General features: G+C 58.6%; 1 protein-coding gene across 1 annotated transcript; it reads left to right on the top strand.

Moving 5' to 3' along the window:
* Positions 1-5,632: 5,632 nt before the first annotated feature.
* On the top strand, positions 5,633-10,306 carry LOC137307530 (large neutral amino acids transporter small subunit 2-like; the record flags this gene model as incomplete). Its single annotated transcript, XM_067976857.1, has 2 exons — positions 5,633-5,810; positions 9,397-10,306. Coding segments are annotated over 2 exons (342 nt in total), but the record flags the coding sequence as incomplete, so codon positions are not given.
* Between the last annotated feature and the right edge of the window lie 9,481 nt (positions 10,307-19,787).

Genomic DNA, 19,787 nt, shown 5'->3' with positions numbered 1-19,787 from the left:
CCCCGCGCTCTCCCTCTCTCCCCCCCGCGCTCTCTCTCTCTCCCCCCCGCGCTCTCTCTCTCTCCCCCCCCGCGCTCTCTCTCTCCCCCCCCGCGCTCTCTCTCTCTCCCCCCCCCGCGCTCTCTCTCTCTCTCCCCCCGCGCTCTCTCTCTCTCTCCCCCCCGCGCTCTCTCTCTCTCTCCCCCCGCGCTCTCTCTCTCTCCCCCCCGCGCTCTCTCTCTCTCTCCCCCCGCGCTCTCTCTCTCTCTCCCCCCGCGCTCTCTCTCTCTCCCCCCCGCGCTCTCTCTCTCTCTCCCCCCCGCGCTCTCTCTCTCTCTCTCTCCCCCCCGCGCTCTCTCTCTCTCCCCCCCGCGCTCTCTCTCTCTCTCCCCCGCGCTCTCTCTCTCTCTCCCCCCCCGCGCTCTCTCTCTCTCTCCCCCCCGCGCTCTCTCTCCCCCCCGCGCTCTCTCTCTCTCTCCCCCCCGCGCTCTCTCTCTCTCTCCCCCCCGCGCTCTCTCTCTCTCTCCCCCCCGCGCTCTCTCTCTCTCTCCCCCCCGCGCTCTCTCTCTCTCCCCCCGCGCTCTCTCTCTCTCACCCCCCGCGCTCTCTCTCTCTCTCCCCCCGCGCTCTCTCTCTCTCCCCCCCGCGCTCTCTCTCTCTCTCCCCCCCGCGCTCTCTCTCTCCTCCCCCCCCGCGCTCTCTCTCTCTCTCCCCCCCGCGCTCTCTCTCTCTCCCCCCCGCGCTCTCTCTCTCTCTCCCCCCCGCGCTCTCTCTCTCTCCCCCCCGCGCTCTCTCTCTCTCTCCCCCCCGCGCTCTCTCTCTCTCCCCCCCGCGCTCTCTCTCTCTCTCCCCCCCGCGCTCTCTCTCTCCCCCCCGCGCTCTCTCTCTCCTCCCCCCCGCGCTCTCTCTCTCTCCCCCCCCGCGCTCTCTCTCTCTCCCCCCCGCGCTCTCTCTCTCTCTCCCCCCCCGCGCTCTCTCTCTCCACCCCCCCGCGCTCTCTCTCTCGTCCTCCCCCCCCGCGCTCTCTCTCTCTCTCCCCCCCGCGCTCTCTCTCTCTCTCCCCCCGCGCTCTCTCTCTCTCTCCCCCCCCGCGCTCTCTCTCTCTCCCCCCCGCGCTCTCTCTCTCTCTCCCCCCGCGCTCTCTCTCTCTCCCCCCCCGCGCTCTCTCTCTCCTCCCCCCCCGCGCTCTCTCTCTCTCTCCCCCCCCGCGCTCTCTCTCTCTCTCTCCCCCCCGCGCTCTCTCTCTCTCTCCCCCCCCCGCGCTCTCTCTCTCCCCCCCTGCGCTCTCTCTCTCCCCCCCCGCGCTCTCTCTCTCCCCCCCGCGCTCTCTCTCTCTCTCCCCCCCCCGCGCTCTCTCTCTCCCCCCCCGCGCTCTCTCTCCCCGCCCGCGCTCGCTCTCTCTCCCCGCCCGCGCTCTCTCTCTCTCCCCCCCCGCGCTCTCTCCCCCCCCCCGCGCTCTCTCTCTCCCCCCCCTGCGCTCTCTCTCTCCCCCCCCGCGCTCTCTCTCTCCCCCCCCTGCGCTCTCTCTCTCCCCCCCCGCGCTCTCTCTCCCCGCCCGCGCTCTCTCTCTCTCCCCCCCCGCGCTCTCTCTCTCCCCCCGCGCTCTCTCTCTCCTCCCCCCCGCGCTCTCTCTCTCTCTCTCTCTCCCCCCACGCTCTCCCGCCGAACAACCCTCTTGCTCCTCGCTCTCTCCCCCACCGTGCTCTCTCTCCCCCCCCCACCTCTCTCGCTCTCTCTATTCCTCTCCCTTTTCCCAATCCCCCCTCTCCCTGTCCCTCTCTCTCTCCTCTCTCTCTCCTCTTTCTCTCTCTCCTTCTCTTCCCCTCCCCCCTCTCCCTGTCCCTCTCAGTCCTTCTCTCTCCCCGCCCCTGCCCCCTGTCTCTCTCCGTCCCTCTCTCTCTCCCCCCATTCCTCCTCTCCCAGACTTGGGCCCACAATCACCCCTCAACAGATTCACTGCCCCTTGAGCTCGCTCCTTGTTTTGCGGGATCTTGCTGTGGACAAAACGGCCGCCATCTTTGCCTGCAAAAGCGTAGTGGCTTTGTCACTGGGCCGGTAACCCCGAGGCCATGAGTTCCAATCCTACCACTGCTCTATCCAGAATTTGAATTCAGTTTTTTTTTAATAATCTGGACTCGGGCACAATTTCAAAATTTGCAGATGACACAAAGCTTGGAAGTGTAGTGAACAGTGAGGAGGATAGTGATAGACTTCAAGAGGATATAGACAGGCTGGTGAAATGGGCGGACACGTGGCAGATGAAATTTAACGCAGAGAAGTGCAAAGTGATACATTTGGGTGGGAAGAACGAGGAGAGGCAATATAAACTCGAGGGTACAATTCTAAAAGGGGTACAGGAACAGAGAGATCGGGGGGTTTATGTACACAAATCATTGAAGGTGGCAGGGCAGGTTGAGAAAGCGGTTAAAAAAGCATACGGGATCCTGGGCTTTATAAATAGAGGCACAGAGTACAAAAGTATGGAAGTTATGATGAACCTTTATATAAAACACTGGTTCGGCCACAACTGGAGTATTGTGTCCAGTTCTGGGCACCGCACTTTAGGAAAGATGTGAAGGCCTTAGAGAGGGTGCAGAGGAGATTTACTGGAATGATTCCAGGGATGAGGGACTTTTAGTTATGTGGATAGACTGGAGAAGTCGGGATTGTTCTCCTCAGAGCAGAGAAGGTTGAGAGGAGATTTGATCGAGGTTTTCAAAATCATGAAGGGTCCAGACAGAGTAGATAGAGAGAAACTGTTCCCATTGGCGGAAGGGTCAAGAACCAGAGGACGTAGATTTAAGGTGAACCAAAGGTGACATGAGGAAAAACTTTTTTACACAGCGAGTGGTTGTGATCTGGAATGCACTGCCCGAGGGGGTGGTGGAGGCAGATTCAATCATGGCCTTCAAAAGGGAACTGGATAAGTACTTGAAAGGAAAAAATTTGCAGGGCTACGGGGATAGGGCGGGGGAGTGGGACTAGCTGGATTGCTGTTGCAGAGAGCCGGCACGGATTCAATGGGCCGAATGGCCTCCTTGCGTGCTGTAACCTTTCTATGATTCTGTGTGAAGCTGTCGGATTAAATAAAAACCCAACCGGTTCACTTTAGGGAGGGAAAGCTGCCGTCCTTACCCCGGTCTTGGGCCCCGCACCTCCGTGGTCGATGCTTACCTGCCCTCTGAAGCGGCCGAGAGGGCGCCAATCGGTCGTATCAAAACCAGCTCAAGAAGAAGGTTGTTCACCGCCACCTTCTCGGGGCAACTAGCAGACGGGCAAAGGGCCTTGCCAGCGATGCCCACGTCCCAGAATGAATAAAAACAATGCAGTTTAAAAAGTGATTCATTGGCTGTGGAAGCTGTAGAAAAGAAAGACTCATATTTCTCCAGGGCCTCTCACCACCTCAGGACGTCCCAAAGCCCCCTACGGCCAATGAGGACCTTTTTGTTTGAGGTGTAGTCGCTGTTGTGATGTGGGAAACGCAGCAGCCAATTTGCGCACAGCAAGATCCCACAAACAGCAACGTGATAAATGACCAGATCATCTGTTTTTTAGTGATGTTGGTTGAGGGATAAATATCAGAGAGAACTCCCCCCACTGCTCTTCTTCCAATAGTGGCCGTGGGATCTTTTACATCCCAACTGAGAGGGGCAGACGGGGCCCTCGGTTTAACGTCTCATGCGAAAGACGGCCCCTCCGACAGTGCGGCGCTCCCTCGGTACCGCCCCTCCGACAGCGCGGCGCTCCCTCGGCACCGCGGCGCTCCCTCGGCACCGCCCCTCCGACAGTGCGGCGCTCCCTCGGCACCGCCCCTCCGACAGCGCGGCGCTCCCTCGGTACCGACCCTCCGACAGTGCGGCGCTCCCTCGGCACCGACCCTCCGACAGCGCGGCGCTCCCTCGGCACCGCCCCTCCGACAGCGCGGCGCTCCCTCGGCACCGCCCCTCCGACAGCGCGGCGCTCCCTCGGCACCGCCCCTCCGACAGCGCGGCGCTCCCTCGGCACCGCCCCTCCGACAGCGCGGCGCTCCCTCGGCACCGCCCCTCCGACAGCGCGGCGCTCCCTCGGCACCGCCCCTCCGACAGCGCGGCGCTCCCTCGGCACCGCCCCTCCGACAGCGCGGCGCTCCCTCGGCACCGGCACCGGGGGAGTGTCGGCCCCCCTGGATCACGGGGCTGGAGTCTCCGGAGGGGGGGGACTCGAACCCACGAACCTCCTGACTCAGGGCGAGGGTGAGACCGTCCGAGAAGGCGAACTCCTCCTCGCACGAGAGGCCTGCGAGACAGAGCTGAAGGGGTTAATTGGGAAAGGAAGAGGAGGAGGAGGAGGGAGGAGGAGGCTGAGGGCCTGCTGAGGGAGAGGCGTCCGGGGCCCTCTGTAAACGCTGATAAGACAGCGGGTCGGGAAGATGCTGACGTTCGAAGATTGACTGAGTTATTAGAGCTGATTGCAATAGTCAGGCAGAAATATCTGATAACAAGACTAATAGAGAGATGAACTCTGGACCCCTCCCCGCCCCCCCCCCTCCCTTCCCGATCGCCCCCGGCAACAGAACCACGACTGAGGAGACAGCAGAGGTGGAAGCCCATTCTCACGTTAACTATCGATGGGGGTCCAGCAGAGAGATTTAGGGGTCTGGGTACAGAAATCACTTAAAGCCAGCGGGCAGGTACAAAACGTTATTTATAAGGCTCAAAGAACTGTTGGCCTTTGTCTCAAAGAGGGCTGGAATACAAAGGGGTGGAAGTTATGGACAGAGCTCTGGTTAGACCCCATCTGGAGCACGGTGTTCAGTTCTGGGCACCGCGCCTCAGGAAGGAGATGTTGGCCCTTGGAGGGGGTGCGGGGCAGATTGACCGGGGCTGAAAGGGTTAAATTACGAGGCCAGGCTCGTAATCCCTCGAATATCGAAGATTAAGGGGTGATCTGATCGAGGCGTTTGAGATGGTTAAAGGATTTGATGGGGGTTGAGGTCCAGATCAGCCATGATCTGATTGAACGACAGGACAGGCCCGAGGGGCTGAACGGCCTCCTCCTGTTCCTGTGTCACAGGCTCCGAGGGGCCGAACGGCCCCCCCCCCCCCCCAACCTCCTGCTCCTAAATTTGCGGAGTGAGGGTCCCAGACAGACTCAGGGCTGGCTGAACTCTGCGCCCCCAGGCCCCCAGAGGGTGAAAGGTCAGTGTTTGACGCCCCCTGACCTCACCCAGTCCCCCATCAGACAGAGAGAGAGAGACCTTCACCCCCTCTGTTTGGGGCTGGATTTGACCCCAGAGGGTGAAAGGTCGGAGCCCCACCATTGGCGGCCGTGCCCTCAGCTCCCTGGAAACCCCTCCCTGAACCTCCCCGCCGGCAGAGGTCGAAGGGTGTAATGGAGAACACTTAAGTCAAGAACACAAAGTCGCTGACACCAACCGATTTTTTATTCGCCAACGCAATGACCTTTTGGGTTTTTACAACGGGCGTCCCTGCTAATCACCAGCACTAAAATCCCTGGAACGCCAAGCGGAGATAATATCGGCTCACCAAACGCATCGAACTTTGACTCCCTCGGCAGTTGTGTTACATATTTTTTCTTTTAAAACCGATTTCTTCCCGTTTCCCCTCCCCCCCCCCACTGACTCTGATCCTTCTCTTTCCCTCTGGCACTGCAGGTGCACCTGATATTCCCCGTCGTCTACCTCCTGTTCTGGGCCTTCCTGCTCATCTTCAGCCTGTGGTCAGAGCCGGTGGTCTGCGGCATCGGGCTGGCCATCATGCTGACCGGCGTCCCCGTCTACTTCCTGGGCGTCCACTGGCAGAACAAGCCCCAGTGTTTCGAGAACTTTGTGGGTGAGCGAACTCCGTCCCTCTCCCGCCCGCCCGCCCGCCGCCGTGACCCGTGCGACCTCTGACGGTTAGCTTTCGTCCCTACCCTCTGACCTTTTGACCCTCTGACCTTTAGCGCCCCTGACCACCCGGCATAGAAGAAAACAAAATGGCGCCCTTGACAACCCAAGCTGGAGGAAAGAAGGACTCCCATCTCCGCACAGCCGCCTTTCACCACCTCAGGACGTCCCGAACCGCTTCACAGACAACACAGTACTCTTTCTGAAGTCTTGTTAATTTAGGGAGACGCAGCAGCCGATTTGCGCACAGCAAGATCCCACCAACAGCAATGTGATAAGTGACCGGGTCATCTGTTTTTTAGTGATGTTGGTCGAGGGATAAATATCGGCCCCTGGACTCCGTGGAGAACTCTGCTCGTCTTCGAAATAGTGGCCGTGGGATCTTTTACGTCCACTTGAGAGGGGCAGACGGGGCCCTCGGTTTAACGTCTCATCCGAAAGACGGCACCTCCGACAGTGCGGCGCTCCCTCAGTACTGACCCTCCGACAGTGCGGCGCTCCCTCGGTACCGACCCTCCGACAGTGCGGCGCTCCCTCAGTACCGCCCCTCCAACAGTGCGGCGCTCCCTCAGTACCGACCCTCCGACAGTGCGGCGCTCCCTCAGTACCGACCCTCCGACAGTGCGGCGCTCCCTCAGTACTGACCCTCCGACAGTGCGGCGCTCCCTCAGTACCGACCCTCCGACAGTGCGGCGCTCCCTCAGTACCGACCCTCCGACAGTGCGGCGCTCCCTCAGTACTGACCCTCCGACAGTGCGGCGCTCCCTCAGTACCGACCCTCCGACAGTGCGGCGCTCCCTCAGTACCGACCCTCCGACAGTGCGGCGCTCCCTCAGTACCGACCCGCCGACAGTGCGGCGCTCCCTCAGTACTGACCCTCCGACAGTGCGGCGCTCCCTCAGTACCGACCCTCCGACAGTGCGGCGCTCCCTCAGTACCGACCCTCCGACAGTGCGGCGCTCCCTCAGTACAGGCACCGGGGGAGTGTCGGCCCTGGATTATGGGGCTCGAGTCTCTGGAGTGGGGACTCGAACCCACGACCTTCTGACTCAGAGAGAGTGAGACCCCACTGAGGCTCGGCTGACACACTGGAAGGAAAGGACCAATGTTTCACAATATATCCGTACACTGACTGGTGTCTCTCAGTCCCTCTCTCTCAGGGTGATATCTGTACACTGACTGGTGTCTCTCAGTCCCTCTCTCTCAGGGTGATATCCGTACACTGACTGGTGTCTCTCAGTCCCTCTCTCTCAGGGTGATATCTGTACACTGACTGGTGTCTCTCAGTCCCTCTCCCTCAGGGTGATATCTGTACACTGACTGGTGTCTCTCAGTCCCTCTCTCTCAGGGTGATATCTGTACACTGACTGGTGTCTCTCAGTCCCTCTCTCTCAGGGTGATATCTGTACACTGACTGGTGTCTCTCAGTCCCTCTCTCTCAGGGTGATATCCGTACACTGACTGGTGTCTCTCAGTCCCTCTCCCTCAGGGTGATATCTGTACACTGACTGGTGTCTCTCAGTCCCTCTCTCTCAGGGTGATATCTGTACACTGACTGGTGTCTCTCAGTCCCTCTCTCTCAGGGTGATATCTGTACACTGACTGGTGTCTCTCAGTCCCTCTCTCTCAGGGTGATATCTGTACACTGACTGGTGTCTCTCAGTCCCTCTCTCTCAGGGTGATATCTGTACACTGACTGGTGTCTCTCAGTCCCTCTCTCTCAGGGTGATATCTGTACACTGACTGGTGTCTCTCAGTCCCTCTCTCTCAGGGTGATATCTGTACACTGACTGGTGTCTCTCAGTCCCTCTCTCAGGGTGATATCTGTACACTGACTGGTGTCTCTCAGTCCCTCTCCCTCAGGGTGATATCTGTACACTGACTGGTGTCTCTCAGTCCCTCTCCCTCAGGGTGATATCTGTACACTGACTGGTGTCTCTCAGTCCCTCTCCCTCAGGGTGATATCTGTACACTGACTGGTGTCTCTCAGTCCCTCTCTCTCAGGGTGATATCTGTGCACTGACTGGTGTCTCTCAGTCCCTCTCTCTCAGGGTGATATCTGTACACTGACTGGTGTCTCTCAGTCCCTCTCTCTCAGGGAGATATCTGTAGACTGACTGGTGTCTCTCAATCCCCCTCCCTCAACAACAAATTGAATTTATACAGCTCCTTTAACGTAGTAAAACGCCCCCATGGCGCTTCTCAGGAGCGATCATCAGACAAAATTTGACCCAGAGACACATCAGGAGATATTAGGACAGGTGACCAAAAGCTTGGTCAAAGAGGAAGGTTTTAAGGAGCGTCTTAAAGGAGGAGAGAGAGGCGGAGAGGTTTAGGGAGGGAATTCCAGAGCTCGGGGTCCAGGCAGCTGAAGGCACGGCCGCCAATGGTGGAGCGATTAAAATCGGGGATGGGCAAGAGGCCTGAATTGGAGGAGCGCAGAGATCTGGGAGGGTTGGAGGGCTGGAGGAGGTTCCAGAGATAGGGAGGGAGGCGAGGGCGAGGGATTTGAACACAGGGATGAGAATTTTAAAATCGAGGCGTTCCCGGACCGGGAGCCGATGTCGGTCCAGCGAGCACAGGGGGGTGATGGGTGAACGGGACTCGGTGTGAGTTAGGATACGGGGGGCAGCAGAGTTTTGGATGAGCTCAAAAATAAGAGTCTAAATGGGGAGAGGAGCAGAGGGATCTGGGGGTACAGATACACAAATCACTAAAAGTAGTGACGCAGGTTAATAAGGTCATAAAAAGCAAACCAAGCACTGGGGTTCATTTCTAGAGGGATAGAATTGAAAAGCAGAGAAGTTATGTTAAACTTGTATAGAACCTTGGTTAGACCACACTTGGAGTATTGTGAACAGTTCTGGTCTCCGTATTATAAAAAGGATATAGAGGCACTGGAGAAGGTGCAAGAAAGACTCACAAAGATGATCCCAGAACTGAGAGGTTATAACTATCAGGAAAGGCTGAACAGACTGGGGCTCTTTTCTCTCGAATAGAGAAGACTGAGGGGGTGACCTGATCGAGGTCTTTAAGATCATGAAAGGGTTCGACAGGGTAGACGTAGAGAACATGTTTCCCCTTGTGGGGGGAGACCAGAACTAGAGGGACATCAATATAAGATAGTCACTAATAAATCCAATAGGGAATTCAGGAGAAACTTCTTTCCCCAGAGAGCGGTGAGAATGTGGAACTCGCTCCCACAAGGAGCAGTCGAGGTGAATAGTGGAGATTGATTTAAGGGGAAGCTCGATAAACACATGAGGGAGAAAGGAATCGAAGGAGATGCTGAGAGGGTGAGATGGAGTCGGGAGGGAGGAAGCTCGTGCGGAGCACAAACACCAGCACGGAGCAGTCGGGCCGAATGGCCTGTTTCTGTGCTGTGGACTCCGTGCGAGCTTACGGAGGGCGGAGAATGGGAGGCCGGCCAGGAGAGCGTCGGGACAGTCGAGTCCGGAGGTGACAAAACACGTGTCTCACCCCCTCTCCCTCCCTCCCCCTCTCTCTCTCTCTCTCTCGCCTCTTCTCAGACAGCGTCACCTACTTCGGCCAGAAGCTGTGCCTGGTGGTCTACCCGCAGGAGACGGTGCAGAAGGACCAGGAGCTGCAAGAGATGGCGTCCCCCGTCTGCGACTCCCCGGAGGAGCAGGAGACGGCCCAGGAGAGCAGCGCTTTCAACGGCACGGTGGCGTGAGGCGGAGGCGGAGGCGGGGGAGGACGCACAGGCCCGAGCTTACGCCTTGTCGGTCACGGGGCGGGCGGGCGGGGGTCAAAGGGCGAGCCTGTTCGGCCTCCTCTCCCAGGCGACACGACTTTCGGAAAAACCGCGATTGTCTTTTGTAATCTATTTTGCGGAGGGGGGGGGAAGGGGGGTGGGTGCGTTCGGGGAGGGGGGAGAGAGAGGGCAGGGCCAATATATATATAAATAATCAACTGGACCCCGGCTCGCACGGCGATGGACGACCAGAGGCCAGACTCGTGCGAACTCGTGAGGGGCCTCCCTTCACGCCGGAGTGAGGAGGAGGAGGGGGAGGGGGAGGAGGGGGAGGGGGAGGAGGCACACCCTCGTCCGTTGCTGCGACGACGCCTTCGACTGATCCCGAGGCGGTCCCCGCCGCGTCCCAACGGGAGAGGAGCGCCCGTGGGCTCGGACGCCGGGGCCGAGGATCTGCTGCTTTGTGTTTTCTGTTTTTTTTTTTTTCCCCCGTAGCGAGCGTTCCGTCTCATCGAGTCTCTCGTCTCAAACACCCGTTTGGCGTTGACGGCCGGCGGCTGCTGCCGCGGCGGGGGGGGGCGCCATTTTGGAATCAGATCTCCTCACCCCCCCCCCCCCCCACCCCGCCCCGTCATCCCTCTTCTCCAGCCCCCCCACCGTCCCACCCCACGTACCCCCTCGCCTCTCTTTCCCACTCCCCCCATATCCCATAGCTCCCAGGTCCCTCTCCCCCCACGCTCCTCTCCCCCCCTTACACCCCCCTCGCCCCTCTCTCTCCCCCCCTTACACCCCCCTCGCCCCTCTCTCTCTCTCCCCCTTACACCCCCCTCGCCCCTCTCTCTCTCTCCCCCTTACACCCCCCTCGCCCCTCTCTCTCTCTCCCCCTTACACCCCCCTCGCCCCTCTCTATCTCCCCCTTACACCTCCCTCGCCCCTCTCCCTCCCTTACACCCCCCTCGCCCCTCTCTCTCTCTCCCCCTTACACCCCCCTCGCCCCTCTCTATCTCCCCCTTACACCCCCCTCGCCCCTCTCCCTCCCTTACACCCCCCTCGCCCCTCTCTCTCTCCCCCTTACACCCCCCTCGCCCCTCTCTCTCTCCCCCTTACACCCCCCTCGCCCCTCTCTCTCTCCCCCTTACACCCCCCTCGCCCCTCTCTCTCTCCCCCTTACACCCCCCTCGCCCCTCTCTCTCTCCCCCTTACACCCCCCTCGCCCCTCTCTCTCTCCCCCTTACACCCCCCTCGCCCCTCTCTCTCCCCCTTACACACCCCTCGCCCCTCTCTCTTCCCCTTACACCCCCTCGCCTCTCTCTCTCTCCCCCTTACACCCCCCTCGCACCTCTCTCTCTCCCCCTTACACCCCCCTCGCACCTCTCTCTCTCCCCCTTACACCCCCCTCGCCCCTCTCTCTCTCCCCCTTACACCCCCCTCGCCCCTCTCTCTCCCCCTTACACCCCCCTCGCCCCTCTCTCTCCCCCCCTTACACCCCCCTCGCCCCTCTCTCTCCCCCTTACACCCCCCTCGCCCCTCTCTCCCCCTTACACCCTCCTCGCCCCTCTCTCTCTCCCCCTTACACCCCCCTCGCCCCTCTCTCTCTCCCCCTTACACCCCCCTCGCCCCTCTCTCTCTCCCCCTTACACCCCCCTCGCCCCTCTCTCTCTCCCCCTTACACCCCCCTCGCCCCTCTCTCTCCCCCCCTTACACCCCCCTCGCCCCTCTCTCTCCCCCTTACACCCCCCTCGCCCCTCTCTCTCCCCCTTACACCCCCCTCGCCCCTCTCTCCCCCCCTTACACCCCCCTCGCCCCTCTCTCTCCCCCTTACACCCCCCTCGCCCCTCTCTCTCCCCCTTACACCCCCCTCGCCCCTCTCTCTCCCCCTTACACCCCCCTCGCCCCTCTCTCTCCCCCTTACACCCCCCTCGCACCTCTCTCTCTTCCCCTTACACCCCCCTCGCACCTCTCTCTCTCCCCCTTACACCCCCCTCGCCCCTCTCTCTCTCCCCCTTACACCCCCCTCGCCCCTCTCTCTCTCCCCCTTACACCCCCCTCGCCCCTCTCTCTCCCCCTTACACCCCCCTCGCCCCTCTCTCTTCCCCTTACACCCCCTCGCCTCTCTCTCTCTCCCCCTTACACCCCCCTCGCACCTCTCTCTCTCCCCCTTACACCCCCCTCGCCCCTCTCTCTCTCCCCCTTACACCCCCCTCGCCCCTCTCTCTCCCCCTTACACCCCCCTCGCCCCTCTCTCTCCCCCTTACACACCCCTTGCCCCTCTCTCTTCCCCTTACACCCCCCTCGCCTCTCTCTCTCTCCCCCTTACACCCCCCTCGCACCTCTCTCTCTCCCCCTTACACCCCCCTCGCACCTCTCTCTGTCCCCCTTACACCCCCCTCGCCCCTCTCTCTCTCCCCCTTACACCCCCCTCGCCCCTCTCTCTCTCCCCCTTACACCCCCCTCGCCCCTCTCTCTCTCCCCCTTACACCCCCCTCGCCCCTCTCTCTCTCCCCCTTACACCCCCCTCGCCCCTCTCTCTCTCTCCCCCTTACACCCCCCTCGCCCCTCTCTCTCTCCCCCTTACACCCCCCTCGCCCCTCTCTCTCTCTCCCCCTTACACCCCCCTCGCACCTCTCTCTCTCCCCCTTACACCCCCCTCGCCCCTCTCTCTCTCCCCCTTACACCCCCCTCGCACCTCTCTCTCTCCCCCTTACACCCCCCTCGCCCCTCTCTCTCCCCCTTACACCCCCCTCGCCCCTCTCTCTCCCCCTTACACCCCCCTCGCCCCTCGCCCCTCTCTCTCCCCCTTACACCCCCTCGCCCCTCTCTCTCCCCCTTACACCCCCCTCGCCCCTCTCTCTCCCCCTTACACCCCCCTCGCCCCTCTCTCTCCCCCTTACACCCCCCTCACCCCTCGCCCCTCTCTCTCCCCCTTACACCCCCCTCGCCCCTCTCTCTCCCCCTTACACCCCCCTCGCCCCTCGCCCCTCTCTCTCCCCCTTACACCCCCCTCACCCCTCTCTCTTCCCCCTTACACCCCCCTCTCTTCCCCCTTACACCCCCCTCGCCCCTCTCCCTCCCTTACACCCCCTCGCCCCTCTCTCCCTTACACCCCCTCGCCCCTCTCTCTCCCCCTTTACAACCACCTCGTCCCTCTCCCCCCTTACACCTCCCTTGCCTCTCTTTCCCCCCTTACGCCCCCCCCCCACGCCCTCTCTCTCTCCCTTACGCCCCCCTCGCCCTCTCTCTCTCCTCCTTTCCCCCCCATGCCCTCTCTCTCTCTCTCTCTCTCTACCTTACACCCCCCCCCCCCCCTCCCCTGGTGAAAGCAGCTGGCACGGCGGAGGGATACGGGCCGCCCCGGCCTGCGATTGGTTTGTCGAGTCTCCACTTTCTTTTTTGAAACTTTAAACAAATCATGATTGGTAGAATTGATAGACGAAGAAAAAACCAAGAGGAGAGAGTCGGTCGGGGCCGCGAGAGACGGTCGGGGCCGCGAGAGACGGTCGGGGCCGCGAGAGACGGTCGGGGCCGCGAGAGACGGTCGGGGCCGCGAGAGACGGTCGGGGCCGCGAGAGACGGTCGGGGCCTTGGTCCGTGAATTCCAGCAAACACGGGGACCTCTTCCCTCTCGATTCACCCGAGTCTCGCTGGAGAAGAGATGTGTGGGAGATAATCGGGGGGCCGGGGGGCTCCGCGTGTCCTGCTGGCCGGACTCCCGTACTCTGTTATCACAGAATGTACCCTCCCTCACTTTGCCCATTGTGTCATTCAGTCCCAACCTGGCAACCATTTGCAGTGCCCCCCGGCAGCCATTTGCAGTGTGTCACTCAATGACCCCCTCGCTGGCAGCCATTTGCAGTGTGTCACTCAATGCCCCCCGCTGACAGCCATTTGCAGTGTGTCACTCAGTGCGCCCTCTGGCAACCATTTGCAGTGTGTCACTCAGTGCCCCCCCCGGCAGCCATTTGCAGTGTGTCACTCAATGACCCCCCGGCAGCCATTTGCAGTGTGTCACTCAGTGCGCCCTCTGGCAACCATTTGCAGTGTGTCACTCAATGCCCCCCGCTGACAGCCATTTGCAGTGTGTCACTCAGTGCCCCCCGCTGACAGCCATTTGCAGTGTGTCACTCAGTGCCCCCCCCGGCAGCCATTTGCAGTGTGTCACTCAATGACCCCCCGGCAGCCATTTGCAGTGTGTCACTCAGTGCGCCCTCTGGCAACCATTTGCAGTGTGTCACTCAGTGCCCCCCCCTGGCAGCCATTTGCAGTGTGTCACTCAGTGAACCCCCAGCAGCCATTTGCAGTGTGTCACTCAGTGAACCCCCGGCAGCCATTTGCAGTGTGTCACTCAGTGCCCCCCCCCCCGGCAGCCATTTGCAGTGTGTCACTCAGCGCCCCCCCTCCCCCTACCCCGGCAGCCTTTTGCAGTGTGTCACTCAGTGCCCCCCCCCCCGGCAGCCATTTGCAGCGTGTCACTCAGTGGCCCCCCGGCAGCCATTTGCAGCGTGTCACTCAGCGCCCCCCCTCCCCCTACCCCGGCAGCCATTTGCAGTGTGTCACTCAGCGCCCCCCCTACCCCGGCAGCCATTTGCAGCCTGATCCCACCTGTCGAGAACCGGACCCTCCAGGAGATGGGGGGGGTGGGAGGGAGGGAAGGGTTTGCTGGGCCTGTCTCCGCCCCAAGGTCTGGGTCACCCACCCCACGCCCTCTCCAGACTGCGACCCAGGCCCGGACACGAGCCCCTTCCCCCAGGCCCCCTCTTGGCCCCCTCCCCTCCTCCCACAGCCTCCAGGGCAGCCTGGCGGGGTTTGCCAAAGGGAGGCGGAGGGGCACGTCCAATCGCAACTGGCCATTTCAGGCGGGACAGTGCGCGCCAACTTATCAACACTTAAAGGTGCTAAAAATCAGCAAGAATTCGCTGACCGGGGCGATCGAGACGGATTTAAGTGTTAAAATTCTCTCAGAAAGCAGTGTCTGCTTGTTTATCAGTGTAAAACTTGTATTCCCAGGTTGTCAATTAAACTTTGTGAGTTTTATTATTCATTTGCTCTCCCTCTACACTGTCCCGTCAAACACTCCCAGGGCAGGTACAGCACGGGTTAGATACAGAGTAAAGCTCCCTCTACACTGTCCCATCAAACACTCCCAGGGCAGGTACAGCACGGGTGAGATACAGAGTAAAGCTCCCTCTACACTGTCCCATCAAACACTCCCAGGGCAGGTACAGGGTTAGATACAGAGTAAAGCTCCCTCTACACTGTCCCGTCAAACACTCCCAGGGCAGGTACAGCACGGGTTAGATACAGAGTAAAGCTCCCTCTACACTGTCCCATCAAACACTCCCAGGGCAGGTACAGCACGGGTGAGATACAGAGTAAAGCTCCCTCTACACTGTCCCATCAAACACTCCCAGGGCAGGTACAGGGTTAGATACAGAGTAAAGCTCCCTCTACACTGTCCCGTCAAACACTCCCAGGGCAGGTACAGGGTTAGATACAGAGTAAAGCTCCCTCTACACTGTCCCATCAAACACTCCCAGGGCAGGTACAGGGTTAGATACAGAGTAAAGCTCCCTCTACACTGTCCCATCCAAAGAACTGGCCGGGCCTCCCCGAGCAGTGATTTTATGGGGTTGTGAGCTGATTATTCCCTCAGACACAGGGCGGTTTATGAGCAGAGCAGAGAAAGGGGCCCTGTGTCGGGTATCAGGTGACTGTGCCTCCTGATCGAGGGCTGTTTCCCTGGGGAAGGGATGTAATGTTTCCCTGGGCCCCATTCACAGCAGCAATGTCCCGCACTCCTCCTCCCCCCGACACGGGCTGACTCCTACAGAATGATCTTCAACCCTGGGAGGCATCACAGCCAATCCCATCCTCCTCCAACCTACTCACACACATACACACAGACTCACACATACACACGGAGTCACACACACACATACATACGGACTCATATACACACGGACACACACACACATATACACGGACACACACATATACCCACAGACTCACACATACACACGGAGTCACATACACACGGACTCAAACACACATGGACTCACACATATACACGGACTCACACACACGGACACACACATAGAGTCACACACACATATACACGTGGAGTCACACGGACTCACACACACACACATATACACGGACTCACACACACACACACACACGGAGTCACACATACACAAGGACTCAAACACGGACACACACATGCACACGGACTCTCATACACACACACACTCACACATACACACGGACTCACACACATACACGGACTCACACACATACACACACGGACTCACACACATGGACTCACATATACACACGGACTCACACACATATACACACAGACACATATATACACACGGACTCATACACACAGACTCACACACACATATACACACGGACTCACACACATACACACGGACTCACACATATACACACGGACACGGACACACACATATACACATGGACTCACACACATATACACACAGACTCATACACACGGACACACAGACTCACACACACACATATATACATACAGACACACACATATACACACGGACTCACACGTATACACATGTACACACTGACTCACACATGGACACACACACACACATGGACTCACATGCACACGGACTCACACACACAAACACTGATTCATACACATGGACACACACATACGGACTCACATACACACTGACTCATATACATGGACTCTCACATACACACGGACTCACATACACACGGAGACACACACTCCCGTGGACTCTCATACACACAGACGGACACACACACACGGACTCACATACACACGGACACACACATACGCATGGACACACACACACACATGGACTCACACACACACACCCGGACTCACACACACACACAGACTCACACACATACACATGGACTCACACAGACACACACACGGACTCACAGGCTCATACATTCACACATACACACGGACTCACACACACACACGGACACACACACACACACATGGACTCATACACATGGACTCACACACGCACACACACGGACTCACACACACGGACTCACACACACATACACATGGACTCACACACGGACTCACAGGCTCATACATTCACACACACACATACACACAGACTCACACACATACACGGACTCACACACACACACACGGACTCACACACACACACACGGACTCACACAGACACCAAACTGTTCCAGTACAGCTACAACACTGGCATCTACCCAACAATGTGGAAAATTGCCCATGTATGTCCTGAACACAAAAAGCAGGACAAATCCAATCCGGCCAATTACTGCGCCATCAGTCTACTCTCAATCATCAGCAAAGTGATGGAAGGTGTCGTCGACAGTGCTATCAAGCGGCACTTACTCACCAATAACCTGCTCACCGATGCTCAGTTTGGGTTCCGCCAGGACCACTCGGCTCCAGACCTCATTACAGCCTTGGTCCAAACATGGACAAAAGAGCTGAATTCCAGAGGTGAGGTGAGAGTGACTGCCCTTGACATCAAGGCAGCATTTGACCGAGTGTGGCACCAAGGAGCCCGAGTAAAATTGAAGTCAATGGGAATCAGGGGGAAAACTCTCCAGCGGCTGGAGTCATACCTAGCACAAAGGAAGATGGTAGTGGTTGTTGGAGGCCAATCATCTCAGCCCCAGGACATTGCTGCAAGAGTTCCTCATGGCAGTGTCCTAGGCCCAACCATCTTCAGCTGCTTCCTCAATGACCTTCCCTCCATCATAAGGTCAGAAATGGGGATGTTCGCTGATGACTGCACAGTGTTCAGTTCCATTCACAACCCCTCAAATAATGAAGCAGTCCGTGCCCGCATGCAGCAAGACCTGGACAACATCCAGGCTTGGGCTCATAAGTGGCAAGTAACATTCGTGCCAGACAAGTGCCAGGCAATGACCATCTCCAACAAGAGAGAGTCTAACCACCTCCCCTTGACATTCAACGGCATTACCATCGCCGAATCCCCCACCATCAACATCCTGGGGGTCTCCATTGACCAGAAACTTAACTGGACCAGCCACATAAATACTGTGGCTACAAGAGCAGGTCAGAGGCTGGGTATTCTGCGGCGAGTGACTCACCTCCTCACTCCCCAAAGCCTTTCCACCATCTACAAGGCACAAGTCAGGAGTGTGATGGAATACTCTCCACTTGCCTGGATGAATGCAGCTCCAACAACACTCAAGAAGCTCGACACCATCCAGGACAAAGCAGCCTGCTTGATTGGCACCCCATCCACCACCCTAAACATTCACTCCCTTCACCACCGGCGCACCGTGGCTGCAGTGTGTACCATCCACAGGACGCACTGCAGCAACTCGCCAAGGCTTCTTCGACAGCACCTCCCAAACCCGCGACCTCTACCACCTAGAAGGACAAGAGCAGCAGGCACATGGGAACAACACCACCTGCACGTTCCCCTCCGAGTCACACACCATCCCAACTTGGAAATATATCGGCCGTTCCTTCATCGTCGCTGGGTCAAAATCCTGGAACTCCCTTCCTAACAGCACTGTGGGAGAATCTTCACCACACGGACTGCAGCGGTTCAAGAAGGCGGCTCACCACCACCTTCTCAAGGGCGGTTAGGGATGGGCAATAAATGCCGGCCTCACCAGCGACGCCCACATCCCATGAACGAGTAATAAAAAAAACACTCTCACTCACACTCACACAGATGCCTGTGGTTGTTGGAGGCCAATCATTTCCCAGCAGGAGTCACTGGGTGGCGATGTGGAGCAGGCTTTCTCCATTATATTCCCTGTCCCTGAACACAGAGGCACTGAGACCCCCATTGGAGCCGCTGCCTGACTCCCCGGGCCGGGATCAGCAAACTCAGCACCGACTGGGGGGAGGAGAATCTGGGCCCTCCTTGCTCTGTCCGAGTGGTGGGGGTGGGGGAGCTGTGGGTTCCTGGAGGAGGGGAGCGGAGCGGAGCTCCCTTCCCTCCATTCCCCTCCCTCCACTCCCTCCCTCCTGCTTTCTTTCCCTCTGCTCCCCCTCCCGCTCCCCTCCCCTCACCTGTCCCTCAAACCCCCAGGGTGGGGTCCACGGGCGTCAACCAGCCTCAGGCATCTGACCCCATGCGACCCATTCGTCATGTGCTATTCGGCTGTGGGACCATCACAATCCCGTCCCCAGCCCAATCTCCACACAAACCCTGGGTGATTTTCCCAGGCACGATTGTAGCAAACCCCTCCCACAGGCTGGGCTGGCCATCTGCTATTAATCCTGGGCACCATCGCAATGGCTCGAGTGATGAGGGCCAGTTCTGGTGATTTATCTCACCCAGAGTCCCGGCTGTTCACGGTGAGTCAGCAGAGCAGGGTTTGGATTGAAGGAGTCAACCTGACCCCTACTGATCGGAACTGGGGATACAGACAATTTTAAACAAACTCGCATTGACAACACGGCTCGATGGGAACCCTCCTTAACCCCCTCTATCCCATTTAATATTTTATACCCTCGATCAGGTCCCTCCTTAACCCCCTCTATCCCATTTAATATTTTATACCCTCGATCGAGTCCCTCCTTAACCCCCTCTATCCCATTTAATATTTTATACCCTCGATCGGGTCCCTCCTTAACCCCCTCTATCCCATTTAATATTTTATACCCTCGATCGGGTCCCTCCTTAACCCCCTCTATCCCATTTAATATTTTATACCCTCGATCGGGTCCCTCCTTAACCCCCTCTATCCCATTTAATATTTTATACCCTCGATCGAGTCCCTCCTTAACCCCCTCTATCCCATTTAATATTTTATATCCTCGATCGGGCCCCTCCTTAACCCCCTCTATCCCAGTTAATATTTTATACCCTCGATCGGGTCCCTCCTTAACCCCCTCTATCCCATTTAATATTTTATACCCTCGATCGGGTCCCTCCTTAACCCCCTCTATCCCATTTAATATTTTATATCCTCGATCGGGCCCCTCCTTAACCCCCTCTATCCCAGTTAATATTTTATATCCTCGATCGGGCCCCTCCTTAACCCCCTCTATCCCAGTTAATATTTTATACCCTCGATCGAGTCCCTCCTTAACCCCCTCTATCCCATTTAATATTTTATACCCTCAATCGGGTCCCGCCTTAACCCCCTCTGTCCTATTTAATATTTTATACCCTCGATCGGGTCCCTCCTTAACCCCCTCTATCCCATTTA

This window comes from Heptranchias perlo, unplaced genomic scaffold (assembly GCF_035084215.1).
Source record: "Heptranchias perlo isolate sHepPer1 unplaced genomic scaffold, sHepPer1.hap1 HAP1_SCAFFOLD_1036, whole genome shotgun sequence".
NCBI lineage: Eukaryota > Metazoa > Chordata > Chondrichthyes > Hexanchiformes > Hexanchidae > Heptranchias > Heptranchias perlo.
Note: the sequence above shows the minus strand (reverse complement) of the source record. Positions and strands in the feature narration are given on the sequence as shown.